Source organism: Aphelocoma coerulescens, chromosome 3, assembly GCF_041296385.1.
Source record: "Aphelocoma coerulescens isolate FSJ_1873_10779 chromosome 3, UR_Acoe_1.0, whole genome shotgun sequence".
Taxonomy (NCBI): Eukaryota; Metazoa; Chordata; class Aves; order Passeriformes; family Corvidae; genus Aphelocoma; species Aphelocoma coerulescens.
The window spans coordinates 59044607-59072485 of NC_091016.1; the positions used below are offsets into that span (position 1 = coordinate 59044607).

Sequence of the window (27879 nt, forward strand, 5' to 3'; positions counted from 1 at the left end):
CTATTTCTTACCACTCACATTATTTCTTTATGTACTAGAAACATGAATATAATGTCACCTCAAATGCCTACTTGATCCTTCTGTACTGAATTCATATGTACATCTCTGAATTCCCCAAATACAAGGGAAGTATCTTCAAATACACAAGAAGTATCTCCCAGAATCATTCACTTATTTGAAACCTACAATCTGTCCATCTCCCGTGCTATCTACAGCATCACACAACCCTTGTATACAAACATAGCTCGTCTTTCCACGTGAAAGCCGGAAAATTTGGGGGCTCTACCTCAACAAAAAATATTTTTGACACATTAACAATTCAAAAGGAAATGCTGGGGCAGAACCACAAGCATCCAATTTATACCTCTCTCTAATCTCCAGTAGCAAATTCAGCACATATTTGCCTATCATCAGGAACAGATGTTCTTAGGAAGGTCCCTTGCTAAACTCTATTTGCAATTTCAAAGGCCCTTTCAGGTGTAGTCATATCATATACCTCCACAGTACTGTGTCTCTCATTTTAAATCAAATCCATTTTATCACTCAGGCTGAATGAATCTATAAAAATACCATGACAGACAAGACAGGATAAGGGAGCAGCTTTCCCTTCTGTGCACAGCTTCACTGCGATCACACTGGCACAGTGCAATTTAATACTTTCTCTACAGTCTCACCCTAAAAGAACTCACATATCATTGGTGCCACAGGAAAACCTTTTGCAGTATTTACTTTTCCAAATCTCAGAACAATTATAAGTGAAACCAGATGGCAGTAGCAGATAGAACAAGTGGACAAAATGTAGGATAACAAACAGTACTTTGAAGCCATAGCCTTTCTTCATTAAAAAATCAGAAATAGGTTTCTCCAAAATACACAGCAACAAAATGTTTCATTCTACTTTATGTTTACAATTACATCTCCACCTACATTGCATCAGCTGGGAAAGGGCTCATAGAGAAGAGGAAAGAGGTCTTCCTTCTCCCTCAAGAAGTGAACACCAAGCATTTGTGCTGCCTCCCACAGAGTAATCAGTAGGTGGCGTTCCGATGCACTGACTTAACTGACAGGTGACCATTTTGCAGACCTTCACAAAAATGAAAAGGTGGGGAAGAGGGAGTAATCATTTTCCTCTGGAGCATGTCTGAAAACTAATGTCAAATGATCATGCAAAGGAAGTTGCCACAACCAGCTACAGTAGCAGGGGAAATCAGCATACAGAATTCCTATGGCTGTGATCAAATTATAAAGAATAAAATTTACTTTCCTTTGTTCTGCTTTCTTCCACTGAGAAAAATTTTACAAAAACAAAGCCACAGGCACTGATGGCCTTTGCATCTGCATAGATTTACAGCACAAGAGCGAACAAAAAGAAGGTGTACTTTCTTTTATCTCTTAGTACTTTGTGCAAACCCTGACAGTCTTGCTGCTTGAAGGAGTCAAATCACAGAAATATTGCAAAGTCTGAGAAGGGGCTGTATCAGAAGCAAGAAGCATTCATTTTCTATTGGTGAAACTTTTAGGGGTCTGGGAAGGGGAGGAAGGTTAAAAAAAATCAATGCAAGTGTCAGCATTTGACTAGGGACCATAGCTCATTTGCTTCCTGTACTGAGAAATTCTCCAGAGCAGTTACTTCATGTCACCAAGTCTCTCACTCCTCCCCTGCAGCAACAGGAATTTATTCTATTTTCACTTCAGAGCATCTACTAAGACGTTGCATCAAAAGAACAAACCAGACAGTGCTCCAACAACTGGGGCGATGGGTGTTTTCTGTAGCTCAGTGCCCAGTTGTGCTATTTTGTCTTTTTCTCTTTCCAACAGGTTCATTTACTCTGGCCACCTTGCCTGTAAAAGTTCCAGGCTCCCTTACAGACTGACTGCCACAATACTCCAAGTAATGACTGACTGCCAGCTCTCCGTTTCAGTGTGTTGACTCTGACTTCAAAAACCACCCCAGTAAATCACGATTAGGTGAAACAACAAGACCACAAAATTCATACCATCATTATAAACTATAAGCCAGCTGTTTCTCTTTCTAAAGTGTCTTTAATCTCATTTTATTTTTCCCTAAGTCACTACATAAATGCCCCTGCTAAAGACTTATTTCTTGCAAAGATTCTGGGACAATACCAAAACAGTCATAAAATCTAAACATATTTTATAATCAAATTAAACAATGCTAAACAAGACAAATTATTATACTTAGCTTTATGCCCTGGCTTTCTAAGATGATCTAAATCACAGTTCCCTTTCAACATGTCCTATGCAATTGGACTAAAGCCTAAAAAAGAAATAGTGTAGAGCCTTCCTACACCTTCTCATTTCTATTTTAAAATTTATTGCATGCTGTTCTAGATCTGCCATTCAGAGAGTATCAAAACAACCACCAGTTAAGTTTCATTTCCCTTGATTTCCTGCAAGAAAAAAATAGATATATCCTATGCATATATGGTTTCTTTGTCCTTGATTCAAAAATGGTATAGGTTGTTTATACATAGACTGACATAACTTCTAGCAGCACTCACCTGGCACAAGAAACTTCCAGTGAGCATGCTGACAGCCAAGTTAATAAAATATGCAAAAGCAACACCACTAGATGGCTTAATTTCTTCTCCCTTGCAGCTGTTAATATTTTGCTCAGCCTATAATGCCTCTCTTTTTCTAAAATCATGTTCATTACATTTCAACACAACCAACCTGAACCTCCAGGGACCATACACCTTCTCAACAATATACAGGACCTCAGCAATATTAAAGCCTCTATTTGCTCATTAACAAAATCTTCATTGTCTCCTCAAATTTTGATTTGGAACATTGAGTTTTAAAGATTAACATACTTAGCCCAGTGTATCATACAGTCTTGGACAAAAGCATAACCTTGGCTTATTTTTAAGTTCAATATCCAGCAGGATTTGGACAAACTGGAAATGTGGGACCACAAAGAACCTTATAAAGATCAAAAGTCCAAGTGTAAGGTGCTGCACCTGGGACTGGGCAATCCAAGACATGAATACAGACTGAGAGAAGAACTGACTGAGAACAGCCCTGTGGAGAGCCTGGGGGCCCTGGCAGGTGAAATGACATGCAGGACATGACCTGGCAGTGTGAGCTTACACCCCCCCCCAAAGGCCAATGACATCCTGGGCCGCATCAAAAGAGGTGTGGCCAGTGGGTCAAGGGAGGATCCTCCCTCTCTTCTCTGCCCTCATGAAACTCCACCTGGAGTTCTGAATTCCAGTCTGGAGTCCTCAGCACACAAACCTGTTAGAGCAGGTCCAGAGGAGGAACACAAAGACAATCAGGGGGCTGGAGCACCTCTCCTTTGAAGACAGACTAAGAAACTGGGGTTGTTCAGCCTGGAGAATACTCCAGGGAAAGCTCATTGCAGCCTTCCAATAATTAAAGGAGGCTTACAAAAAAGAGGAAAAGTGACATTTTACATGGGCAGATAGTGATAGAACAAGAGAAAATGGTTTTAAAGTGAAAGAGGAGACAGATTGGTTTTTAAGAAAAAAATTCTTCATTATGAGGGTGGTGAGGCACTGGAACAGGCTACCGAGAGAAGTTGCAGATGCCCCATCCCTGAAAATCGTGATGGCCAGGCTGGATGGTGCTTTGAGCAGCCTGGTCTAGTGGAAGATGTCCCTGCCAAGTGGGGGTGGAACTAGATGATCTTTAAGGTCCCTTCCAATCCAGGCCATTCTATGATTCTGTGATATCTTCCACATATTAGCTATCTTTCCTTTGGTTTTCATATTTTCTCTTCTTTACTTGTTACTCCAGACAATTGTTCTTTCATGTTTCTTCTTACGAAGATTACCTATTAACCTAAATTCAAAGATTCGTTATAAATGCGTGGAAAAAATGCATTGCTCTTCAGCCACACAGGATCATTCCACTGAAACTCACCATTACTGTCTGCAGATCAGTGTACCAATGACTATTTGTGTTCCCAAATGAGTATCATCTCCTATGCCACAGGAACAAGTGAGTAGCTTTAGACAACCTCAACTGGTTGTCATTTTACACAAGCAGGCAATAGGAGCTACTCTCCTATTGCAGTCACTTACCAGCAATGTCAAAATAAAAACATGTTGCAAGATCTAGCAATGCTACTCCCACTGACACTTTTCCTTCACTGAATTGACCTCAGCCATAGCTGAAAACTTTTATCTGGTACCGTGTCGGGGTCCCTCCCCCGCCATGTAGCCCCGGGAGCCCTGAGGGAGGCACGGGGTTTCCCTGCCCCTGCTCAGCCTCGTTCCCCATTGGTTGGTTTGTGTTCCCCTGCGCGGGCAAAGCAGCTCGGGTCCTGTGACTGTAACAGTTCCTCGGCAGAGCCCGGCCGTGCGGCTGGGGAAATAAACATCTCTGAAACATCTAGCAAGAATCTGTCCGTATATATTTGTTTCTTTTCCATGGAACTCCTGGTTTGGTATAGGCGTGTTGCAGTATCCCCGCTGTAACATAATGGTGGCGAATTGAGGGCAGAACGATCCCCGATCCATAAGCGACTGATTTGTGTGAGTAAACCCTGGAAACTTTGGATTCCTCCTCTTCGTTTTGTTTTGCTATTCCATATCTAAACTATGGAGGAACCGTGGGATGACTCTTGGCTTTCAGAGCCGCATATGGACATTTATCTTAAACTTAAAATGATTCTTGAACAACGATTTGTAAATTTTAGCTTGATTCAAGCTCAGAAAGAACTGAAACACTTCCTGGCATGGTTGTTCAAGAACTTTTTCTATGTTTCTTGGGATTTAATTCTTACCAAGGGCTTTTGGAAGACCGTTTGGACCCAGTTAAATTTTGAGTCAAAATATATGCCGATGGAAGAATATTTTCGTGAATATTATTTAATAACCGAGACTGTTGAGCAATGTCAGCTGTGTCCTGGTGAAGGGAAGCCTGGCTCAGGGACCGTGCGACCCAGGCCACGTGCACCGAGCGCTCTCCGAGCAGCAGCGAGACGGTTCCCGTGCGCGGGCGGAGCCACGCGGGGCCGCAGTGTCGGTGGCGGAGCGAGGCGCGGCGGGAGCGGCGCGGCCCGGCAGTGCCCGCCCGGCCCCGCGCAGCGCGTGGTGGAGCGAGCCCCGTGAGCGCCCGAACGAGAGGGGCGGCGCGCAGGCGGCGGCTGGCGGCGGCAGAGCGGAGCCGTGCCCAGCTGAAACGCGCGCTGGAGCGGGGCACAGGGGGGCCATCGCTTGGGGGCCTGGCCGAGATGCAGCGCCTGGCAGTGGCAACACAGCTGAGAGCAGAGGAGGCGACGCACGGAGCGGCGTGGCCCGGCCCGCGCGGCCCCGAACGTGGCCCTGGGAAGAGCACACAGGCACCAGCAGCCCCGACAGTTCCAACACGGGAGCAACCGAAAGACAGAGCAAAGACTCAGCGAGACAGAAAACAGCAGCCACTCAGAAAAAGGAAAAGACCATAGTAGCTAAGATCTTAGGGATAGTGAAATGGTATAATGTTAAACAAAATTATGGTTTTATAACAAGATGTGATAACCAGCAAGACATATTCGTGCATAGAACTGCTATTAAAAGGAATAACCCTGAAAAATGCATCCCAAGCTTGGGAGATGGAGAGGTGGTGGAATTCAAAATCATACAAGGTAGAAAAGGGTTACAAGCATGGCAGGTCACTGGGCCTGATGGTGTTCCTGTGAAAGGCAGTATACATGCTAAAAATCGTAGTCCTGTTAGACAATATCTCCATTGTAACCCCCCGCTACAGTCTCCCTTTCCTAATCCTACCTTTCCCTTTTACCCTATGTCCTATTACCCCCAGTGTATTCCCAATCCGTTTTTCCATCCATGGTTTCCCTCACAAAACCATGCCTTTGCCAATTGTTTCCCCAAAAATCCCTTTCCAATGCCGATGGGGGGATGAAAAGGGGGAGGAAAGAAATTAAACCCTCTCCTGCCTCAGTTTCCCCACAAAGCATGCTCAGAGAATTCTGTCTCCCTTCTGTCAGCCCTAAGGTGTTCCAGAGAATCTGTTTGGACATTTAAAGACTCAGGAGGGTGGCTTGTTTTGTTTTGAAACTGTTCTTGTTATGGTTATCCAGTTGTCTTCATTCTCCTTTTAATAAAATAAAACGGGTGAAATGTCGGGGTCCCTTCCCCGCCCTGTAGCCCTGAGGGAGGCACGGGGTTTCCCTGCCCCTGCTCAGCCTCGTTCCCCATTGGTTGGTTTGTGTTTCCTGTGCGGGCAAAAGGAGCTCGGGTCCCGACTGTAGCAGTTCCTCGGCAGAGCCCGGCCATGCGGCTGGGGAAATAAACATCTCTGAAACATCTAGCAAGAATCTGTCCATATATTTGTTTCTTTTCCACGGGACTCCTGGTTTGGTATAGGCGTGTTGCAGTATCCCCGCTGTAACAGTACCGTCAATTTATGAGGCTGATTTAGACAAAGAAAAGCACTCCTGAAGTACAGAAAGCTAGGCTGTATTTTAGACTGCCATTGAGTGCTAGTCTAAATAGGAGGTTTTTCCAATGGATAAAGCCTGCCATAGTCCTTAGAACCTAATCACAACTTTAAAAAATTTCTCCACAATCACAAAATCCATGGGCTACTTTGGGGTTGTTCTGCACTCTTTTCCAATTAAAACAATTGTTGACACCATAATTAAAAGGCAACCTGTATTTCCAATGCTTTTTGAAAGAACATCCCTCACCTTCAATCCCCCATTTCAGTCACAACCAAACACTGGCAAAATGTGTATTCAGGTTCTGCTGGCAGAGTGATAGTTTCTCCCTATGAAGCAGATCATTACCACACCTCTGCAACTGAAAAAAAGGAGAGGAAATACACTTGCTTTCATCTGAAATTAAACTGCTGTGCTCTCCTCATCCCATGGAGTCTGAGATGCAATGATAAATTTCAAGATTTCAGGTAATAGTAAGACAAACTCAGACATCTGGTAAAAAGAAAGTTTAGACAAAATAAATATTAAACAAAACTCTAGCCTAATAAAAAAATTCTAGACTCCAAATGTTTTCTAAATCTAAGTAATTGTAATTAAGCCTATGTAAGTGCCTTATCACATCAGCTCACAAAGAGACAATGCCCATGGAAGGTCATGTCCAGATCCAAATTCTTCAACTAAACGTCCTTAATTATCTCCCTTATTTTCATTTAGAAGTACCCTTAATATAGAGGAAACAATGTTATAAGGGATGAAAGTCTTCCACGATTGGGCTAAATTATCTGCTTACAGATAACAGCTGAATCGTTTAAGACTATTCTTCTTACTGAGAGCTATGGGAAGAAATTGAGTTAATTTATCATTACACTGCTGGGCTACATGAAGTGAAAGATAACGGCCTATAAACTGATACACAGCTATTTCACTGAAATATCTGAGGGACTGCTTTTTGCTCCTGATGCAAACACATGGCAAAGAAGTGAAATTTCATTTACAGGCTTCTCTCTTTTCTTTCTGGATCCATTTCCCCCCTCTTCCAAAAGAGGAAATTGTCATGCTTACTAGTAAAGAAAAAAGTGGGAAAAGGAGATTTTGTGCAATCTGTAACTTTTATTATGCTTCCATCCTTCTCAGAGGTGCCCAAGAATCCCCAATATTGAGTAACTTTCATTTAAACTCTGAAATTTAATTTCAGTAACAGAAAGAGGAGAAAGACATTTGTTTCAACTAGCTTGCTGTGTTGGAACTTGTAGCAAAAGAATACTCCTCTTTGTAGCAAAGAAAATGAGAGAATAATAACCAAGAGACTTCCAGTATGTGATATGGAACATCCAAAATTGAACATGAAGGGTGAGTGATTATTTCAGGGTTAATACTGCATCCCCTCTTAAAAGAAAGAGAAAATAGGAAAGCAAAAAGCATAGTTCACAAACTGAGTCCAAATATGGCAGGTGACAGAAAGCAGCGACCTCAGATGACTGTTCTAGGACCATATCCCAAAACCCAACACAATTAGCACTAATTGATCAGCAGTCTCAGCAGAAATGCCAAGAACTGAGCAAGCATTGAAAACCAAAGTCTCCACCTCTCCCCAGAAAGGATGCTTTCTCCAGGTCAGAAATCTGGAACACCAGTGCAGAAAAACCAGCACTTTTCCTATTAGCACAACACTGTGCCCATAAATACAGGGCTCATCAGCAACTGAGGAGCATCTACAGATTCACAGAATCATTAACATTGGAAAAGACCTCTAAGATCTTCAATTCCAATCATTCACCCAGCACTGCCAAATCCAGCACTAAACCATGCCCCTACACAACCAATCTACACATTTTTTTCAACACTTCCAGGAATTCTAATTCCACCACTTTTCCGGGCAGCTTTTCTTTCAGTAAAGAATTTTTTCCTAATATCCAATCTAAACCTCCCCTAGCACAACTTGAGCAGCATTTCAATTTGTTACTTCACTTGCAGCACCTACCATGTTTACCATATACCATAAACCATCAGTAAATATAATTACTCTATGTCTATGAAGAATTTCTTTCTGCAGCGCAACACAGGATTTCAAGTATCAAAAAACACCCCTGACATCTTATACCCCCATTCAATTATGCAACTATGCACGGCTGAGCAAGTTACTTTTACTTTGTAGTAAAATCCTTTGCACCAAAGTGTATCAAGAGTGGCCACAGCATGAAAATATCACAGGGCAGCCAGAATGCAACACAAGTCTGCAAGCAGTGGACATGAAATAGAAAACTCTCAGGGCAACTTTGGAACATATCTCTTACAGTTTGTCCTGACTAAAAACAGAGGGGAAGGGAAAAAGGAGGACAGAACTGTTCCAGAGTTCCTGATGACTAACAGTGACAGGACATCTTCAAACAGCATTATTTTCCCAGCTACCTAGTGAGTGCAGGATTTTTTAAAAATAAGCTCAAATGATCTGTCTGAAGAAGACAAGAAGAAACTGCCAGTTCTCTAGACACAAACTGGTGAAGCACGATGCTGTTCTAGCCAACTACTGTTTCATGACTTCATGAATTTGGGCAGGGTAATTAAGCCCTAAGGGAAAGATGGGGGGAAAATTGCTTCCTGAAAAATAGCAGCAATCAAAAAGCACTGTGGCAAAACACTGTGGCAAGAGGCTCCCATATCAAATACTGATCCAGCTCCTGTGAACATGTGAAGTTCATGGAAGTCAAGTTTCCCATTAATGCTACATTCATGCTTTAATAGAACTACCTCATATTTTAGATTCATTTTTGCTGCAATAGCAAAATAGTTCCAGCTTAAAAATCAGACTTGCCTTTAAATAAATGTAAGAGGATTCTAAAAGCATGTCCTGAAACATTTCTCTCATCTCCTCTCTCCTTTTCTCCCTTCCACATTACTACTGAACTGCTATTTAAAAGAAAAAAAAAGCTATATCCTAGAACCTATCTTAACTTCTGTTAAGCTGCATTTTGCTTGCAAATAGGAATGACTTATGCAGCACTTAAGAATACTGAAATTCTGAAGCTTTTTGTCCTCTCCCATTTTGTTTTTCCTTGTTCTTCCACCTTAAAGAAAGAATTCTATTTCTAGAGAAGCCGCCTGATACACAGAGGACTAGAGACCACAAGGGTTTACAATAATGTACCCATTTATTATACAGTTTTATTTGGCACTGATCCTAATTAGACAAATGGCAAAACAAAGTGGCCACATTTAGGTCAGTCCCATCACTCAAGATGTGCAAAACCTGTCTGTCTTCTGCTATAGTTCTAAAAACATTATCTGAAAATACAAAAGTGGGGGGCAGGTTAGATGACAAAGTTTTGTGCTATATTAAAATGCCTTCTGCTCATAGGCACGTAATTCAGATATGCACCAAATGCCTGACTGTAGTGCATTACCACCATCGAGGTTAGACTAGAGCTAAAGGGTTTGCAAATGAATACATGCTGTGGCCGTATAGCACACTCATAGCAGGCCCAGACTTAGATCAAAATTCAGCAGAGTAGTAAGAATTTTTCACATGGGGTAAAACTGTGAAGCTCCTTTTCATAGGAAGTGAGCAACCCATGGCTGAAAACTGCTGCACTATCATTTTGACTATTTTAGTCTTCACTTATAAGCTAATAGGGCACTAGCACAGAGAATCATAGAAAAATCACAAGCTGGAAGACCTCTGGAGGTCAAACCTCCTGCCAATTCCAGGAACCAATTTCAAAGCTGGGTCTGCTGCTAAGATCCTTATCCACTACCACTGTTACTACTGCCAGAGATGGAAATATAACAGCCTCTTTCCTTGGGCAACCCACTCCAGTGCTCAGGTATACCACCTGTGCAGAACTGTTGTCCTTACAACCAACTCCCTTGCTGCAGCTTATTCCCACTGCCTCTTTTCCTTCCACAAGGCCCCTCCAAGAAGAGCCTGGCTCCATCTTTTATAGTGACAACTCACCGGGTATGCAGTGACAGCAGATGGGAATCCCTGGAGCCTTCTCTCCAAATTAAGTGAAGTCAGCTCCCCTGCTGCTCTACTCCTACATCACGTGCTCCAAGCACTGCACTCTCCCCAGTCTCTCACTATTTGTCAAACTGGGCGCCTGAAACCAAGTGTGGTATTCCAGACGTGACCTCACGAGTGTTAAGTAGAAAAACATAAACACTTCATCCTGTCTGGCTATGCTCCTTCTCACACTTGTACCAATGCATTGGATTACTCCTTCAGGTGCGAGAATTGGCATTGGGTTTTTGTGGGGCTTTTTTTAAAAATTCATGGGGTTCCTGTCAGCCCATTCTTCCCACTTGGGGCCCCAAGGAATGGGAACAGAACTGTTTTACACAGTCTAGTATCATTTACAAACCTGCTGAGGGTGCACTCCATCCCATTCTGCATTCATAACAATGCTAAACAGTACCAGTCTCTGTTCCATCCCTTGAGGAACATAAATGATCCAGACACTTTGTCTTCCCACCTTTTGGCTCATCTATCTTGTCCACGTATCCCTGATTTGGGCTGTGACAGACTGCATCCAAAGTCTTTCTAAAACCATGATCAGGGAACAGTACTGCTTTGCCTTGATCCAGCGACACAGCAACAACTTTCTCACAGAAAGCAAACAGCTTGGGCACCCTTCTCAAAATCCATGATGGCTCTTCACAATTGCCATCTTGTCTTTTATGCTTGGGGGCCCTATTAAAGTGTTTTCTTTAAGGACTGAGGACACAGGAGTCCTTGGGAAAAGACACTTAGCAAGCTCCTAAATCTCACTATCGAAAGGTCTTCCCAGTAACTTTACCTACAAGCTTCTCTTTGAAATTCTGCTCATTCTTTAACACTCCAATGACAACCAGAATCCACACCTGTCTTCATGAACCAACTTACACTATCATAGGAAAACCACAGGAATTCTCAGGATCTTATATCTCACTGACCTAACAAAACATAAAAATATCCCTCCAATATCCCACTGATATTTTTTATTACATCCCTCCAAAAGACCAAAGGAAATCAATCAGTAAATAACATGCTAACAGTTAACATCTTGCCTACACCCCAAAGCCCCTAATTGTGCTTGTCCATCATTGATAGAGTGTATATAAAGGTGCAGTTTGATACCAACGGAGAACTGAATTCCATTAGTTATTACATTTCTAAATGGAATTTAATTTCTTGTCCATATTTCTAGTCTTCATATCTTTTCATATCTTTTGATATCACTGGATAGTCATTTCCAGCCTTCAACTACCTCATTTTTTTAAAGCTATTAAAAATTTTCTCCCTTCAGCCTTCCATTGCTTCTCTAGCTGCTGAGATCATTCTATACTAAATGCCAGAAGCAAATCAACTGTCACCTCCCAAGACTACCAGATCCCTATCATTTTAAGTATTCTCCACAAGTTTTCGGCTTTACAATTTTTAATCCAAACCCACAAAGAAATTATGTCCATCTCACTCATTTTAAATGACCATTGACTGACATGCCCTCCCAGCCTATTCAGGCTCCTTCAAGTAAGGCTTATCTTCTCTGTCACTGAACACCATCAAGGTACCACATTGCCCTTGACTAGCTGTATGTTAGCCCTGTTCTGTTTACAAAGCACCCAAGTCACACTTCATCCCAGCCCTGTGCATACACTCTTCAAGAAATCACACCAAAAACCACTTCTTCTACAATCATTCCCAACACAGCCAAGCTGTGGGGTATTTGGAGGTGGGGTGGTTACCAGTCATACTGCTCAGTTGTTTTCTACAATGGTAAATCCTAAACTCCTGAGAGGCTGATCACCAGATATTATTTACTAAATCTCCTTTTTCAAAATAGCAATTTTGTTTTCACTAGTTCACTTCTAGCCTCACTGTACTTTAGTAGATAATAGTCATTATTATCCAAGGCTCCCTTAATTCTGGCCTCCTCCCTTCTAGAAGGCTTTTTTTGTAAAACTAAATCTAATTAGAATGTCCTTTACACAACTAGAACCATATCAAGCAGCCTGGACTTAACTTTCTCATCTAAAAAAAGAAACTGTCTGCATAATTTAGCAATGCTTTTGACAACACTGCTTCATTTTTCAATCAACAACCTTCTTAATACAATATCCTACTACAGAACATGTTTCCAAAATTAACTTTTGTTCTCACTTCTGCTGTCCAATGAATGTACTACATTGCTGCTCCTTCTCATCCATACTTGGTTATCTGCATTTTATACCTGACTATGTCAAGTGCCAATGATTTATTTTCTAAATCAACTCCAAGTCATGTAAGCATTAAAAAGTTTATCTTTGTTGAATTCATTTGAACCAGGATTAACCTACACATTTCTCAACACAGCCTTCCAGGCTTGTTTTTGCCCTGTCCCCATGACCTTCAAATTTTTTTTCAAAATTTCATAGGAATGGAGCCTTTGCTGCTACTCTCAAAATTCAACATAATGTAAATGTCTTTTGGAATGCATCAACAGTATCACAGCAAAAAAAGGATTTTGGCTGACCCCAGCATTTGCTGTGCTTTTAAATTCCTGCAGTTTTATAAATTTAACATTAGCTATTAAAAAAAAGCAGCATAAAATGAGAGGATTACATTTTAAGTTATGTATTCTTAAGAAAAAAAAGAACCGTGAAATGTGTTTCTGATGTTTGGTAGCTGAGGAAGTCAGGAACTCACCTAAGTTACCACACAAAGACTCATGTTGCATCAGGTTTGAGACTTGAGTATTTTATATGAAGAGTTGAATATTTATTTATTCTTAAAGCAGGTTCTTCTCAAGAATTTCTCAAAAAAGTGAGAGGCAAAAATGAGAAAATACTCTCTCAGCAGCTAGGTATGTTTCTCAGCCTGTTTTCCAGTGGATGAATTCTCCAGTCCCTGAACGCTAGCAATGCGTTTCAAAAATACCACAGTCAAATTCCACATGCAGGATACATCTTTCACGTTAATCATTTATCTGTCTGCCAGAGATGCACTATTCTTTACTTTCTGTCAGGGAACTCAAAGTTTCACAATTTTGTACTTTATTTTTGTAAGTAATGTTGTAGCTCTGGTCTCTCAGAAAGATCGATCAATTTGTACCTTAAAATTATTTTTTCTGTTATAAATTCATTCTAGTCTGAGCTAGTTGAATATAACTAATAAAAGTCTTTCTTGAAGGAACAATCATATTATCAAGAACACAGAGCAGATGACAGCCCCTACAACAGTTTTCTGATTGTTCATTATCAGCATCAAAGTCTTATACAAGAGTTTTGAAACAAAGCTGCTAACAACAATAAAGCAAAACTTATTACATACTGACAACACAATGCCAAGTGCAGACATTTTGTCCTGGTATGCCACTAATTTCAGGGTAAAAGAATCAAATAGCAACAAGTGGAAAGGTCTATCTGACAAAACTCACCTTGGTATGAAGGAATTAGTGAAAGAAAAAGCAGCAACAGAAGAAATATCCTAAACTTTGGATTTCATGTTTTTCAGCCACGCTGCAGTATGTCAGCTAAGTGTTTATTTTTGTTTCTTCTTTAAAGAAATTTGCAAAATGTGGACTATTAATTCTGAGTGCTACTATTATATGAGGCTGTTAGAAGGAACAATTATGACTTTTCCCAGTACAGTTCAGTAATAAAGCCTTACTACTTCTTTCATGAACAGTGCAGTTTAAAACAAACACTAAACTTCAAGAATTTGTCTTACATATTTCACTGGCCCTCTGTTACGCTTCAGAGGACACTTCACATGAAACATTTAGATCTAGTTCATGAAGTATCTACCCTGGATACAATGCAATAATTCATACACTTCATAGTAAATAGCTTCTCTTCTACAGATCTGAACTATATCAGTGTATCCACAGAGTGCACAAGACATACAAACATCTGACATTCCAAAGACAGGAGTATACAGGGCACTACAAGAAATCTTTCCTGACATGCTGTCATGGTTGCTTTTAGTAATTTCCATACATTTTCTCATCTAAGCATTAACATTTCCATCACCAGACTTCCATCTATCATTGCCTTACATTGACACCTGCTGGAAGTGACTGGGATCGTAAACCATTTCTTTTTTTTCCCCCTCAATTAGTGTCTGATTTAACTGTACAAGAAGACCAACAATCCTACTTTCAGTAAACTAAGCGCAGACATCTGAAAAAACAAGCCACATGACTTTTTAACAAGCAAAAAATATACACTGTGTAATTTTAAGCAATGTGTAATTCCCAAGGCTACCAGTGCATGGGTTCTCAATCAGAAAATGTATTTTAAGAACAGCTTTTTAGAAGATTTTTTCACTACCCCTTGGGTAGATTTAAACTCAGCAAATTAAGTACGCAACCATTTACTGGGCTCTCAGGCTAATTAGCAAATAATTATTACTGTAAGAGTCACTAAATAGCAGCTTGACAAACATTTTACAAACAAGTTTATTCAAAAAAAGTGACTAAACAAGGCAATTATAGCCCATGTCTTTAGATTAATGAAAAAAAAAATCTGCTTTATTCACAAAAGCAAACAGGCTTTTTAATGACAACTGATAGACAAGAACAACTGAGGAATGATTGTTAAAATAGCTAGTATGTACACAAACTACTGTCTCTCATTCTTCATAATGAAGATGCATCTATTAGTAAACTGAAGCACGCTGAACAGCCATTTGACGGCAATGTTTTTCCCCATATGCCAGAACTTCATCTACAAGCTTCACATCTTGAATGATACTTTTCCCTTACTTTCAAACCCTACTCTAAGGATGGGATCTCTCTCACTTGATGTGATTTTTTATATTCCTCATAACAGAAAGCACATTTCAGATTGAAGCAAGTAGGACAAGTTAAGGTGGCTTTGCTTTATCATCAGAACAAGACTTTGGTTCTCACATACCTTGTATGAAAAACACAGACATATTTTCATCAAAAAACAGTTTTAAAATATCATAAGCAGCAAGAAGAGAAAAACAATTTCAAAGGCAGCCAAATAGAATTTATGTAAGGTTATGTCAGTATATATACAGCTGAAGACCTATCAAATTTTATAATTTTGCAACATTTCAAGACAGAATCATTATATTAAAAGTTTAATACTACCTCACCACCTCACCAGGGCATCACACTGCAGCAGTATTAACTCACGGACTTTACAGATCAGTTTTAAATTTATTAATTTTATTCACTTATTTTAATCTGGTGAGTGATCAAACTACTTTTAAAAGTGAATTTTACCCTAGTCTTAAGGTTCAGAACTACAAAGCCTATGAAAAAAACAAAAGGTAAACACTGTCTTTGGGAGTAGAAACAATCAGCCACTAAAATAGGTACCATCAAAAATACCAGTAAGTGGTAGCCTATGTCAACTGCTTTGCCTCCAACTTTCCTGATTTTTTAACCATGAAAGAACTCAATCAGTGAAGTCAGAAATTAATGGCTGTGTATTAGTGTGCTGAACTCATTGCTAATTAAAAGTTTCAAAAAACTCAAAAGAAAAATAACATTGGGCATGGAAAAACACAGTTATTCTACATAATGGGTACACAGGAGTTAAAGAATCGCATTTACCAAGAGCTAATTAACTCCCATGGAAAAGAAGTGGTACTACTTTATAAAAAACAAGTGAAATCATTGAACATAACAGTTTCCTTCCAGAGACTTGAATGGTGGGCAAGAGAGCACTTTTCTAAAAAAAATGTATCAGTCAGACAAGCACAGGGTTGTTTTGTTTTGGTTTTTTTTGTATTGCATTCTGCAACAAAACACACATGGAGAGCATTACAGCTTTAAAAACACTAGACAGCCTAGATGATTTTGACACTCACCCCATGCTCCCTATCTTTTCTTTTTATCTCAGAAAGACAACAGAGTTAGCAAAACACACACGACATTTAAGGCTTACGTTTCTTACCTTACAAAGCTTCTGGTAACGGGGAGAAGAAACTGCCATCCTCTGTAAACGATGCAACAACACCACAACTTTCTGAAGAGAGGATCTCACCACAGCCATCATTTTAAGTTTGCCACACTTCTGAAGATACCTCAGAATTTGCATTATAAATGAAGAGCAACTATCATTTCCTCCCGGTCACTGGACAATGATTTGCCAGCTTTCTGAGCATGCTCTCTTCCAGGACTGCTTTTGCAAGCTACAGGCTTTATACGTTTCAAAGGCAAAGAAGATTGATATAGCATAAGTTTTTCTCCTAAAATAACCCCACAAAACAAATGCAAAAAAATAACAGCCTTCACAGATTCTTCTAACCGGTACTGCTCAGCTCTGTTTTTGCAGAGGGCAAATGAAGTTGAGCAGCCGGTCGTCTGCCACCGTTCAGGAGTGCACTAAATAGCCAGAAAAAGGTTATTAATTTAAGCCTGAAAGCTGCAGGAACAAAAAAAGAATTCCTTCAGGAAGACGGCTCCGGTGTATCACAACAGTTGTTCTTCCCTAGTAGCTGCTTTCTATCAGCAGACTGAGTGTTTGCTCCCTCACTCTGGGAAAGGATGCTCTCGTTCTCAGACTGAACGCAGCTCTGGCAGAGCTGTAGAGTGAGTGAATAACAGATTGTGTTATAAATCTTGAGAGAGGAGCACAGGGATACCTGCCCTAATTATATCAGCCATACGATAAAGGCTAATAAATCACATAGGCGTTTCTCAAAACTAGATTACCCAACACAAGAGGGAAAACTGCAGGGGGCAAACCTCTTCCTATAAAAACTCTCTTAAAGCTAATTTAGTCAAAGGGATCTCAAAGGATTCTCACTTGCATCAGAAAGTAGGAATGTTTTTCACAAGTCACTTCCAATTACATATTTTCCAGAATGACTTTGGACAAGAAAAAAATAGGGTTTTGATAAAGTAAAAGCATACAGTTGCATCATCAGCCCCTTCTCTAAGTCATCCTTGAATCCAAAGAGCTAACATAATTTTGATGTATTTCCTATGACAAAGCAGAATTATTTAAGCCAGCTAAGGATGACAGCAGGACATTGAAGAGCATGGAAGTGTTTTGGTACCAGCAAGCACTTCCAATGCAATACAGCCAACATACCCCTAGGTGTGGCAAAACTGCAGCATAAGCTACTCATTTCATCACAGTGCCTTTGGAAGCATCTACTTAAACCCGTATCAGAGGGGCTGCTGTAGCAAAGGTTCAGGGAGGCCTGAACACAGTAGGGTGGAGCACACCACTACAAGTAATCATATGATTTAATGTGCGTATTTCCACATGAAAAGGTACCTACACATTTCAAGCACATCAATCAGCACAATATGCAGGCAACAGCTATCCTGACAAGTTCATATGATCCAGAATAATGCACAGCTTGGATGTCAGCACATTATACAGTGCTTTGCCTCTTCTAAGGCACTTTCCTACTAAGGAGATGAATGCAAGGTTCAGGTTCTTCATACAGGACGTTTAAAATCTCTTCCCAACCAGTTCTGAAGACAACCTTTTCACCTTTATTTTTAGGACTGAATCAATGTTTCTACCACTCCTTAGATAAACCCTGTTTACCTGTATTCTGCTTTCTTCTTGATCTGTCTGCAACACTAACAACATCATTTTGAGTAAACAGATATACACATTCTACTCTGTATATAGAAATCTTACCATCCATATTCACCTTGCCAGGCATGTCTTTTCTCATCTCCACCACTTATTTGAACTGTTCCTCTGGATGCCATTGCTCCTGGCTTACATCCATTCCCACCAGAAGTGTGCTTCTATAACCTTCCAGATTGAGCCAACCATGATTAGCTGACATGCTCTTACCAAATATCTTTTAAGGAAACCTATGATGCAGCACAACTCTGAAACCATGGAAGCATTCAGAAATGACCATGCAAAAGCTCAAACCTCTTCTGTGTAAGACAGAGCCCACAGTCCACACCTTCCTTCCTTCAGTTCTGCTTTTTTTCTTCTCAGATGTTTCAATCTACAAGTTTGAATCAAGCAGTGAGACAAACTGCCTGCCACTACTTATGGTGACTTTTTTTTTACAATACAAAAAATCTTTGAATTATTTTGAACACCTTCATATCTGTAGGCACAGGACTTTACATATATTGCACTACTTCTTACTATTTCCTACCTTATTTTCTGCATCTCTGTTTTAAATTAGGTTTTAATCTCTTTCAAGTCACTGCTAAACATTTTCCAACACAGACTGTAGTGTTTTGGCACTAACCTGAAAGGAAAGACTTCTACAACATTTAGATACTGAGAGAATGAATTTAATTGACTGATGATACAAGCGTGGATTTTTCCTTTTCAAAAAGACATTGCTACCACACTCAAAGTCTGCATTATTTGCACAGTTCTGTTGCTGGCCTCAGGTATCACAATGAAAGGCAAAACAAGGCTTCAAGTGCTCAGATCACTGATTCCACAGTAGTTACTTGAGCTGCAGCCAAACAAGTTAGGCCCAAAATGTAATGGAGGATAGTCCTCCCAGATTACCAGATGCCAGTTTAACAGATGATCCTATTTTGAAAATGCATGACATGTAACAATGGCAACAACAACAAATCCATCATGTTTTGTCTAGGTTCAGCTCATTTCATCTAGAATTTATCACACCTTAAACTTACAGTAAAATTTTATTTAATGCACAGGCCTTGAGGGGCACAGACATCTTCACACAGAGCGGAGAAGGTTATAATCCCTGCATTCTTCTTAAAACCATTTAACCACTACCCTTAAAACCAATATTTATTCATGTATTCAACAAAGCACCAAGAAAACAACACTGTTATTTTACATCACATAACAGGGGAAGAACAGGAAATTATCTTTGTTTAATCAGATATTAGGCTTAAGAATTTGTGGCAATCTGTTTATCCATTCCTTTTCCTATCCCACATTGTTCCTCCCCGCCCCGTTCCTTGCCCCTGGCCCTGGCCACCCCCTTGGGCTCTCCCTATTGGTTCCAGTACCCCAAGTCCGCCCATGTACCGCCCCTGACCAAACCCGCCTGCGCCTGGATCACGAGGTCTCTCTGCCTCTGGGGATCGCAGGGACAAGATGTAACTATTAAAAGGTCCTCTTAATCCCTTAGGGAGAGACCCTTCTCGCCTCCTTCGCCATCACTGGTTGTAACGCTGATAGCTGCCAGAGCAAAACTGCAGAGCAGTCCGAAATGGACTACGGGAGGGCGAAATGGTCACACTGCCCTAAGCAGCTCCGCTGAGCTCTCAGGGAAAGCTGCAGCTTGTTAAACTAAACCTAGCAGTACAACAAGAACTTGCAAGGGAATGGGCTTGATATTTTGAGGTGCAGCAAGATGTTAGCGCTTCATTTTGTTTTCAGAAGTTCAACAAATATTTGAAAACATAAACAGTGATTTGGGAGGGTTTGTCAGTGTAATTATATGAATGTCTTCGTTTACATTTAAAGTAAGACTGTATGGTGGTAAGGGACAAAGTTCATTCTGGAAGTCATGATGACAGTCTTTAACATGCTCTACTTCACTTCCTAGGGTACCCAGAAAAGGCTTACAATATTATATAAAGTCATGGGTGAGTTAAGTGATGATACTTCATGTGCACAGTGTGTAGAAACAGTCTCAGAAAAAGATGGACGATACCCAGTTACAGGATGCTGAACCAGGGGCGGTCATGTCCCAGCACCTCCATCTGCCTTTTCAGTTGTTACAAGCCAGAACAATGTGCATGGTCATGAGTTGGTTATAGACCTTCTCCTTCTCCACACAGCAGGCAGTCTTGCCCAACAGTTGTCCCCTCACAGAGCCCAACTCAGGCAATTTTAATCAGATTGCAGCACAACAAAGAATGGCAAACAACCTTCCACACTCATGGTGCTTCACAGCCACAAAGAGCCAACAAACAAATTGTGAAATAACAGTTGTATCTTGGTGTGATTGACTACACAGAGTGCAAGGTAATGCAGAAATAAGTCTTATTTACACATAGCACTGCCTTCTGTTGTTAGCTGCCTGTGCCCTGTTTTAGCTCTTCCACCTCCACTACATTACAGTAGTTGGGAGCGCTGCCAATAGAAAGCGTAATATTAAGTTCTAGGTGTCACCACTACAGACTAGTCTCAGCACATCACAAAAAGCCACATATCTACAGATAAGTTACCTGACTGACTAGAATCATTTGAACATTGGTGACATGTCATCTTCAACAGATACAAACTGCCACAAAATACTGTGCTCTTTACTATGATTAACGAGAATAGCTTGCTATCAGATACTTCTAACAGTCTTGTTTCATTTCAATTCAGCTTAGAGATGTTCAGATTGCTATTACATGCACTACTAAAAGCAGCATCTTTTTTTCCATTATAAGCTGCTCAAACCCACTTAGATCACAGATGACATTAATCCAAACCCAAAGTGCAGGATTTAGTAAGTGGTGTCAGTTAAACTCCTCAGTCATTTCTCAGATTTCCAGTCTGTGGCCTGTACAAGAAAGGAAGGGCAGCTGGGGAGCTGCTGGGCAGTAGGAGAGGGAGAAGAGGTAATCCAAGCACAACAACATCTTGGATTACTGGGAAAACAGGAGGAAGGTGGCAAGCAGAAATAGGAGACAATGCAGCCCGGGAGGGCTTTACTTGGAGGGAAGTAGATTAAATTGTTCGGTTGGACAATCACACAACGTGACTTGGTTTAATCAAGTGTACACTTCCTGAATGCACCCTCCAAGGACATTTAAGAGCCCTCAGTGCCACAGACATACACAAAAGTATGTACTTCAAATTTTAGGAAGACAAATCTGCTTCCTCCATACACCTGACTTCTAAAACACTGTTTCAGGAAACACCTCTCAATAGGCTGCAGCTTTCCCCAAGCAAGTAGATAACTCTTCTTTCTAACATTTGCCATTGAAAGAAAGCCTGAATAACAGCAGTATTATTTAGTTTCTCACCTGCATTTGCTTTCTGAGTTCCCTTACGCAGACGCTGTCCTGAGCAGTGTTCTCACGCTCGGATGCATCTGCCAGAACATTAACTGTTGTCTCTGCCTCTTGAAGCCACTTGAGGAAGCTCTCCAGATCCTTGTGTGAGGCCTGAACTGTCTTCATCTCTGTCTCCAAGAAATTCTGCCTATCAACAGCTCTGAAAACAAGACAAGTGTCAGAATATTCCCCCACAACATACAGCATTATATACATCATAATGAAACTACCAAAAGGAAATCTGAAAGGTATCTCTACTAAGAAACTATACATCTGTACAGCTTGTTTTATCATTATTTATATCACTGTTTCTCTGGTTAGTATATCTATAGCTACCCACAGAGGTCCTGAACTGGTTCTACATTTCATTGACCTTTTTAAAAAGGCATGCAGAAGAAACTTAAGTTATTAATTAAAAACCTAGATTTTCCTTCTAGAGTATTACCATCATCAACTTATGCTACCTCAAATGGTAGAAATGTTATTTCCATGTGTGAAAAATGGGCTTTTCCCTATCAACAAAACCCACACAGAGTAGAAGCACTGAGTGCTTGGGGTATTTTTGGTTCCTCTTTTACAGTGAGCAGAAACACTGCCATAAATTCTTAAGAGTTAAAGTGCTAAGGGATGAAAAGTCAAATACCTGGTTCTTCTCTGCTAGAAGACAAGACTTTTGACACTATCACTCAAACAAACAATAATACACTGCCATCATAATAGTCAAGCCATGCTCAACAAACTTAAATCTAAAAAAAGACTGTCAGAATATAATCCAAATTTTCAATCATATAAAATATTTCTGACTGATAAAAATACTAAAGTTTGTGTCCATAAAGGGATTTTTTCATGCAATAACAACATAATCCAAACATTTTAACTTATCAGCAACTTCAAACAATTTCCTAGGAAAAAAATCACCTTCCACTTTTGCGTAACAGTACTGTCTCCTTGTGATTGAAATGAAACCCAGATGAGAAGCTATTATAGGTCAGTAAATTTAAAAGCTCTGATTAGCAACATTAATAAAGCATGAAAAACTAAATTTCATCTATTTAAGGCTGTTATTATGCAGCATTCCTTCTCCCAAAATCAGGACAAAAGAAACAAGCTGTCCCACGCCAGCACACTGTAGAGAAACTTCTAGCAGAGCTAACAGCTAGAGTGCTGCTGCTGCTGCGTAAATAGAAAGTTCAATTTTATTTTCACATCAAGCACTAACTGTATAGTAAGATTTTAGGGGCAAAGGGATATTTAATTTCAAAACAGATAAGGCCAAAACACTCAATATTTGGTATTTCCACATTTCTCCAGAAAGGCCCAAACTTGTGTCTTCTGCATCCTCCCATCTACTTCAGCTTTCTTTCCTCCTCATGCTGTGGCAAAAGCACTGCTCAGCAGTATGAAGGAACTGCGAATTTCAGTACTAGTTAAAATATTCCTTTTAGAAAAGAAGCAGTGGGTGTTCAGTACCATTCAGACTGACATTTCAAAGCAAGTAGCCTGGTTAACTAGCACATCAGATGAGGCAGACAGAAGTAAAAACTGTTTTCTTTCAAGGACTGTGAGGAAACCTCATGCAACCCCAATTCTGCCAGGCTCACATTCCTAAGTTTTAGCATAACTAATTTTTAAGACAATTTGCACAAGGATAGTGTTGCAACCCCTACTTTAGGAGCTTAGGACTTATGTCACTTGTTAATAATTGCTTTATCCAAAATAAGAATCTAAGAATCATTCCTGACTTTAATCTTGCCCAAGTTTTGGCTATTAGCAAATGACTAGAAGAGCAAGAAGCCTTCATTCTTGCTTCTCGCTTGCAGCTGGTATGCTTCGCCCAGTCTTGAGAAAAAATAATAAGTAGCATGCTAGGGATAACAAATAGTTGGATAGATATTGTCCAGAAAAGATAATAAGCACCAGCTAAAAAATTACAGCACACCAAGGAACTGTGAGAAAAACGTAAAGTAAAAGCAGTTATGAGCTCTAACTTCAAAACCCTCTCCCTCTGCAGGGATTTTCTTCCCTAGCAGGGAGTTAAGGCCAAAGGTGGAAGAACAGGAGTGACAACAAGAAGAACAGACTGGTAATAAAGGTGACCTTCAAAGAAAAAGAACAGCTCCAAAGGATGAAACACTAAGTGACCCAGATCTCTAAGTCTATGTACTGATGTACAAGATGGGAATCGAGACAACCCAAACTTTGTAGTTAACAACCTTCACTGAAGAATATTGTGTTCATCCTAGTTTTAATTTCTCAAGCTTTCTGCTTGGTTGAACTTTAAGGAAAGTATTAAATCCTATTACCATCCCACTGCTGCCATACATTTGAATTAAAGCTGAAAAACAATCCTTTCACTAAATACGTACAAAGTTAGAACTAATGTTCTAAGAGTGTTTTTAAAGAGGACATCCATAGCAGTAGCGAGCAACACTTTTACGGAGCAGATGGAAATACTTTCATCCCCTTCTAGTAAAGGCCTCAAACATAAAATAGAAAATGGAGAATTCTGTACTGCAGATTAACAACTATCCCATGCTATAAAAATGTAACTCAGACTTTCAAATAATTCTGATACCATTAGAGCAGCCTCAACAGGCATAGGATCTGTACATCTTCCAGGATGCAAGAATTAAATTTGAGGAGAAGCTAGAGAATTATTTTCAAATGCAGCTAACTTAATACAGTGGAGAAAGTCCATGCAGATTCTATTGGCAAAGACACACCCAAGAAAAAAAAAGTTATTCTATTATTTAAGTTTTCATGGCTCTGTTTCAGGTTTCCGTTCTACACAATTATTTTTTCAGATTTAAACTAAAAATTTGCAATGCATGTAAGTGTGTGGCCAAAAGAAATTCAGAAACTAACATCTGAGACAGTACAGAAAGCAACTATAATCCATTACCAAGGCAGCACAGACACTCAGAATGACTATAGTTTCACCCCAAAGTATAAAAATGGAACACAGATAGCCACTGGGCAAAGTATCCGATTTACACAATGTCAAGCTGGGGAGCTTCAATCTCTTAATGCCAACAGTTTTAAAATAAGCTCCTTGACTTTACATGCCATGGCTACAATCTTCCTGATAGTGTTCTTGTGCTGTTCAGGACCACAATCCTTCCAGGTGATGTTACTAAGGACCCTTTCCACAACCTCCAAGTAGGGGAACAAACTGGTATTTTAAAGCATTATGCTTTAAGTACCGGTTTGTCCTTACAAAAGCCATAGGACTACATGTCCACTCTATGTACAAGCCCCGCGTGTCCAAAGATCTGCCACAAAAAGGAAGCCTTGTCACTGGTATTTCTATTTCTTGCATTTAAAGCAAATAAAAACCTTCATCCTGTTAAAAAGGTGCTTTCTTTGCACATTCTCCCCTTTTAATTCTACCATGTTGCTCAGATAGGGTTACACTGGCTACCAACTGGCTCTCAGAGTTGTCCTTTACATTCTGCCACTAGTTAATAAACAAAGCAGATATTCACCTTTCCTTAGGCTGCAGACTTCAAAGAGTAGCCCCAGTGATAATTGAGGAGCTTCAGTTATACACAACAAAATGCAGTAGCTTATTATTTTAGACTTTAAGCAGATTCAAAAATAATTAGAGGCTTCCAGGCAGGAGCTCTTCTTTCTGGTCACCTTCTCTGAGTAGTGGGCAGTCTTATGCCAGTTCTAGCCTTAAACACTGCGAAGACTGAATGTGAATGAGACTATTACAGAGTTTTAGTCTACTGTCAGTACTAATCCAACAAGGAGCTGTTTCCCTTCATCCTCTAATTAACTAGGAAACAAGCTACCACATGCAAAGCACAAAATGACAGAAGAGCCATTTTCCTCCAAGGAAGGATAAGATGATGTTCTACTCTGCTTCCTTCATTACCTGCTTACTGAGAATAGTCCTGCTGAGAAAGACTTAGGGGTGCTGGTGAGTGAGAGGCTGGACATCACCCAGTAACGTGTGCTTGCAGCCCAGAGAGCCAGTTGTGTCCTGGGCTGCATCCAAAGCAGCATGGCCAGCAGGGTGAGGGAGGGGATCCTGCCCCTCTGCTCTGCTCTGGTGAGACCCTGCAGTGCTGCAGCCAGCACTGAGGCCCCAACATAAGAAGGATGTGGATCTGTTGAAGCAGGTCCAGAGGAGAACCACTAAGATACGCTCAGGGCTGGAGCACCTCTCCTATCAGGAAAGGCTGAAAGAATTGGAGTTGTTCAGCCTGGAGAAGCAAAGGCTCCCAGGGGACCTTAAGCAGCCTTGCAGAGCCTGAAGGGGGCCTATGTGAAAGATGGAGAAGGACTTTTTGCAAGGGCATGTAAGGATAAGACAAGAGTAATGGCTCTAAACTGAAAGAGGGCATATTTCGATTAGATAATCAGGAAAAAAATCCTTCGCTCTGAGGGTGGTGAAGTACTGGAACAGGAGAAGCTATGAATACCCCATCCCTGGAAGTGTCCAAGGTCAGACTGAATGGGGCTTTGAGCAGCCTGGTCTAGTGGACTGTGGTCTGCTCATGACAGGGGGCTTGGAACTGGATGATCTTTAAGGCCCCTTCCAATTCAAACCATTCTATAATTCCACAATTTCTATAATGTTCTCCTTCTCTCACTCTTCAAGAGATAACATCAGCTCCATAAGCCTTACTAAATAGGCTTTTCATTCCTGTAACTGACATCCCATTCCAAAAGCAGCTGCTTCTTTCACAGGCACATATATACATATAGAATTTAGTTGTCATCTTCCCCACTCCCACATACAGAGGATCAATTTTGTGTTCTCTCCTTCTAACCACAATGCATATAGCGTTTTAGATTTCAGAGTCAGACACTATTCTAAATGTTAATTGTCTATCAATACCATATACTAAAAAACATTTCTGCAGAAATTAGATTATCCTGAAGGAAAAAAATTATGCATAGGAAAATACAATCCTTTTATTGAGACATATCTGCAGATACATCTTAAATAGAGGATGAATAGAAAGATGTTTCAATTAAGTCTCAGTTCCTACAGGTCAAGTATTTTCCAGGTGGGAGTACTAGAAGGATTGCACTTGAGAACCCAAAGCACAGCCCCATTCAGGAGAAGTTTCCATTAGATGGAAGGCCATAATGAATTAATGCATGGGAAGATGAAGCTGAACACTTACAGCCGTATGAAAAGAAATTACAATAACAAACTACTAATACATAAATCATACCAGGAATAAAGAACAAGAGAGGAACTTTCAAAGACACTTAAGAGAGTAACAGCCACAAGAAAACCTGAAACAAAACATGATGAGTCCCTTCTTTTTCTGCTTAAAAATATACCACATGAATGGGAAGTCATACAGAAGCTTTCCATTGTGAACTGTGGGAATTTCAATCACCAAAAGAGCTTGACTGCAATTAACTAATTATCCACAGCAGCCCTAAATGCTGCACTAAAGCACACAGAGAAGAGACTACAATACAGAATGCAAGTTTAACACACCAGCTGCTACAGATAGAGTGAAATGCTGTAATTACCTTTGGTTCAGATTAACCCAGCAAGTGTTCATTTGGTCAGTGGTTTCCTTCACCTTCCTTGAGTCATCATCACGATACTCTCGAAGTAGTTTATTAGAAAGATCATTGAATGCTGCTACTGTGATGTCACCTCTATGCAAATCCTGTACTAACAGCTAAAAAACAATTCCAAATGAGACAGATTAAAATCAGACTTTCTCATATTATGCATTTTATCACATATTATAAACAACTCATTTTTTCCTCTTTTCTAAAAAGCAAAATGTGCATGTTTTTTCAGCCAGAAGTAAAATCTTAAAGAGAAAATCTACAGATATTAAGTGTCCTGATAACAAACTAATCAAAACAGAAATAGGTGCGAAAAAGTTGTATTTGCCTGAACCACCAGAGGTTAGAGAAATCCTCTTTTATATTCTACTGGCAACAGAAATAAAAATAGTTCTGTATTTTGAGTAGCATGAATAAGTTTGAATTATTAAAATAGCAATATAAGCGGCATCTAAAAGTAGCATAAATGAAATGAGCACTCTGAGAATTTGATTTCATTCTTTGGGGGTTTTTGGTTTGGGTTTTTTTTTTTGTTTTGTTTAAAATTAAGAAAATATATTAGAAGCGTTTGTTTATTGTGGCAGGATATTTGTAATGTACCTTGACTTTAGAGAATCTAAACTCAAGATTATTTCTAAATGAAAAATAATATTTCCATCTATATATGCAGTTGCATATTATGGCGTCTGGAGCTTTCTCTTTGGGCATGGGCCTGCTTTCACTTAAGAAAACAAAGTAGGCCTAACAGTCCACTTCTATTTCCCTGCTCATGTAGAGATAGACACAAGTCAGATAGTTGTGAAAAGCACACAACTTTACTGTGTACTTAAATAGCTATGGATTAGTAAGAAACTCTCACAATCATACTCCCTGCCTCTTTCCCCACCCAGCTGTACCCCTACATTGCCCCTTCATGAATATATATGTGTCTATACATATATGCACATACTTTTTAAAACTCTATGATATGCCTGTTCTAAATACTGCACTGATAAG

General features: G+C 40.1%; 1 protein-coding gene across 7 annotated transcripts in view; it reads right to left on the reverse strand.

Annotated features, from left to right (window-relative positions):
• Positions 1 to 27879, reverse strand: part of UTRN (utrophin) — a 359524-nt gene that overhangs the window by 177733 nt on the left and 153912 nt on the right. For all 7 annotated transcript variants that reach the window (XM_069010451.1, XM_069010452.1, XM_069010449.1 and 4 more), the window contains 2 exons: positions 26836 to 26990; positions 21304 to 21493 (listed from right to left, as the gene is read on the reverse strand). In XM_069010451.1, coding sequence (XP_068866552.1) covers positions 21304 to 21493; positions 26836 to 26990 — 345 coding nt within the window. The remainder of the gene's footprint in view (positions 1 to 21303; positions 21494 to 26835; positions 26991 to 27879) is intronic.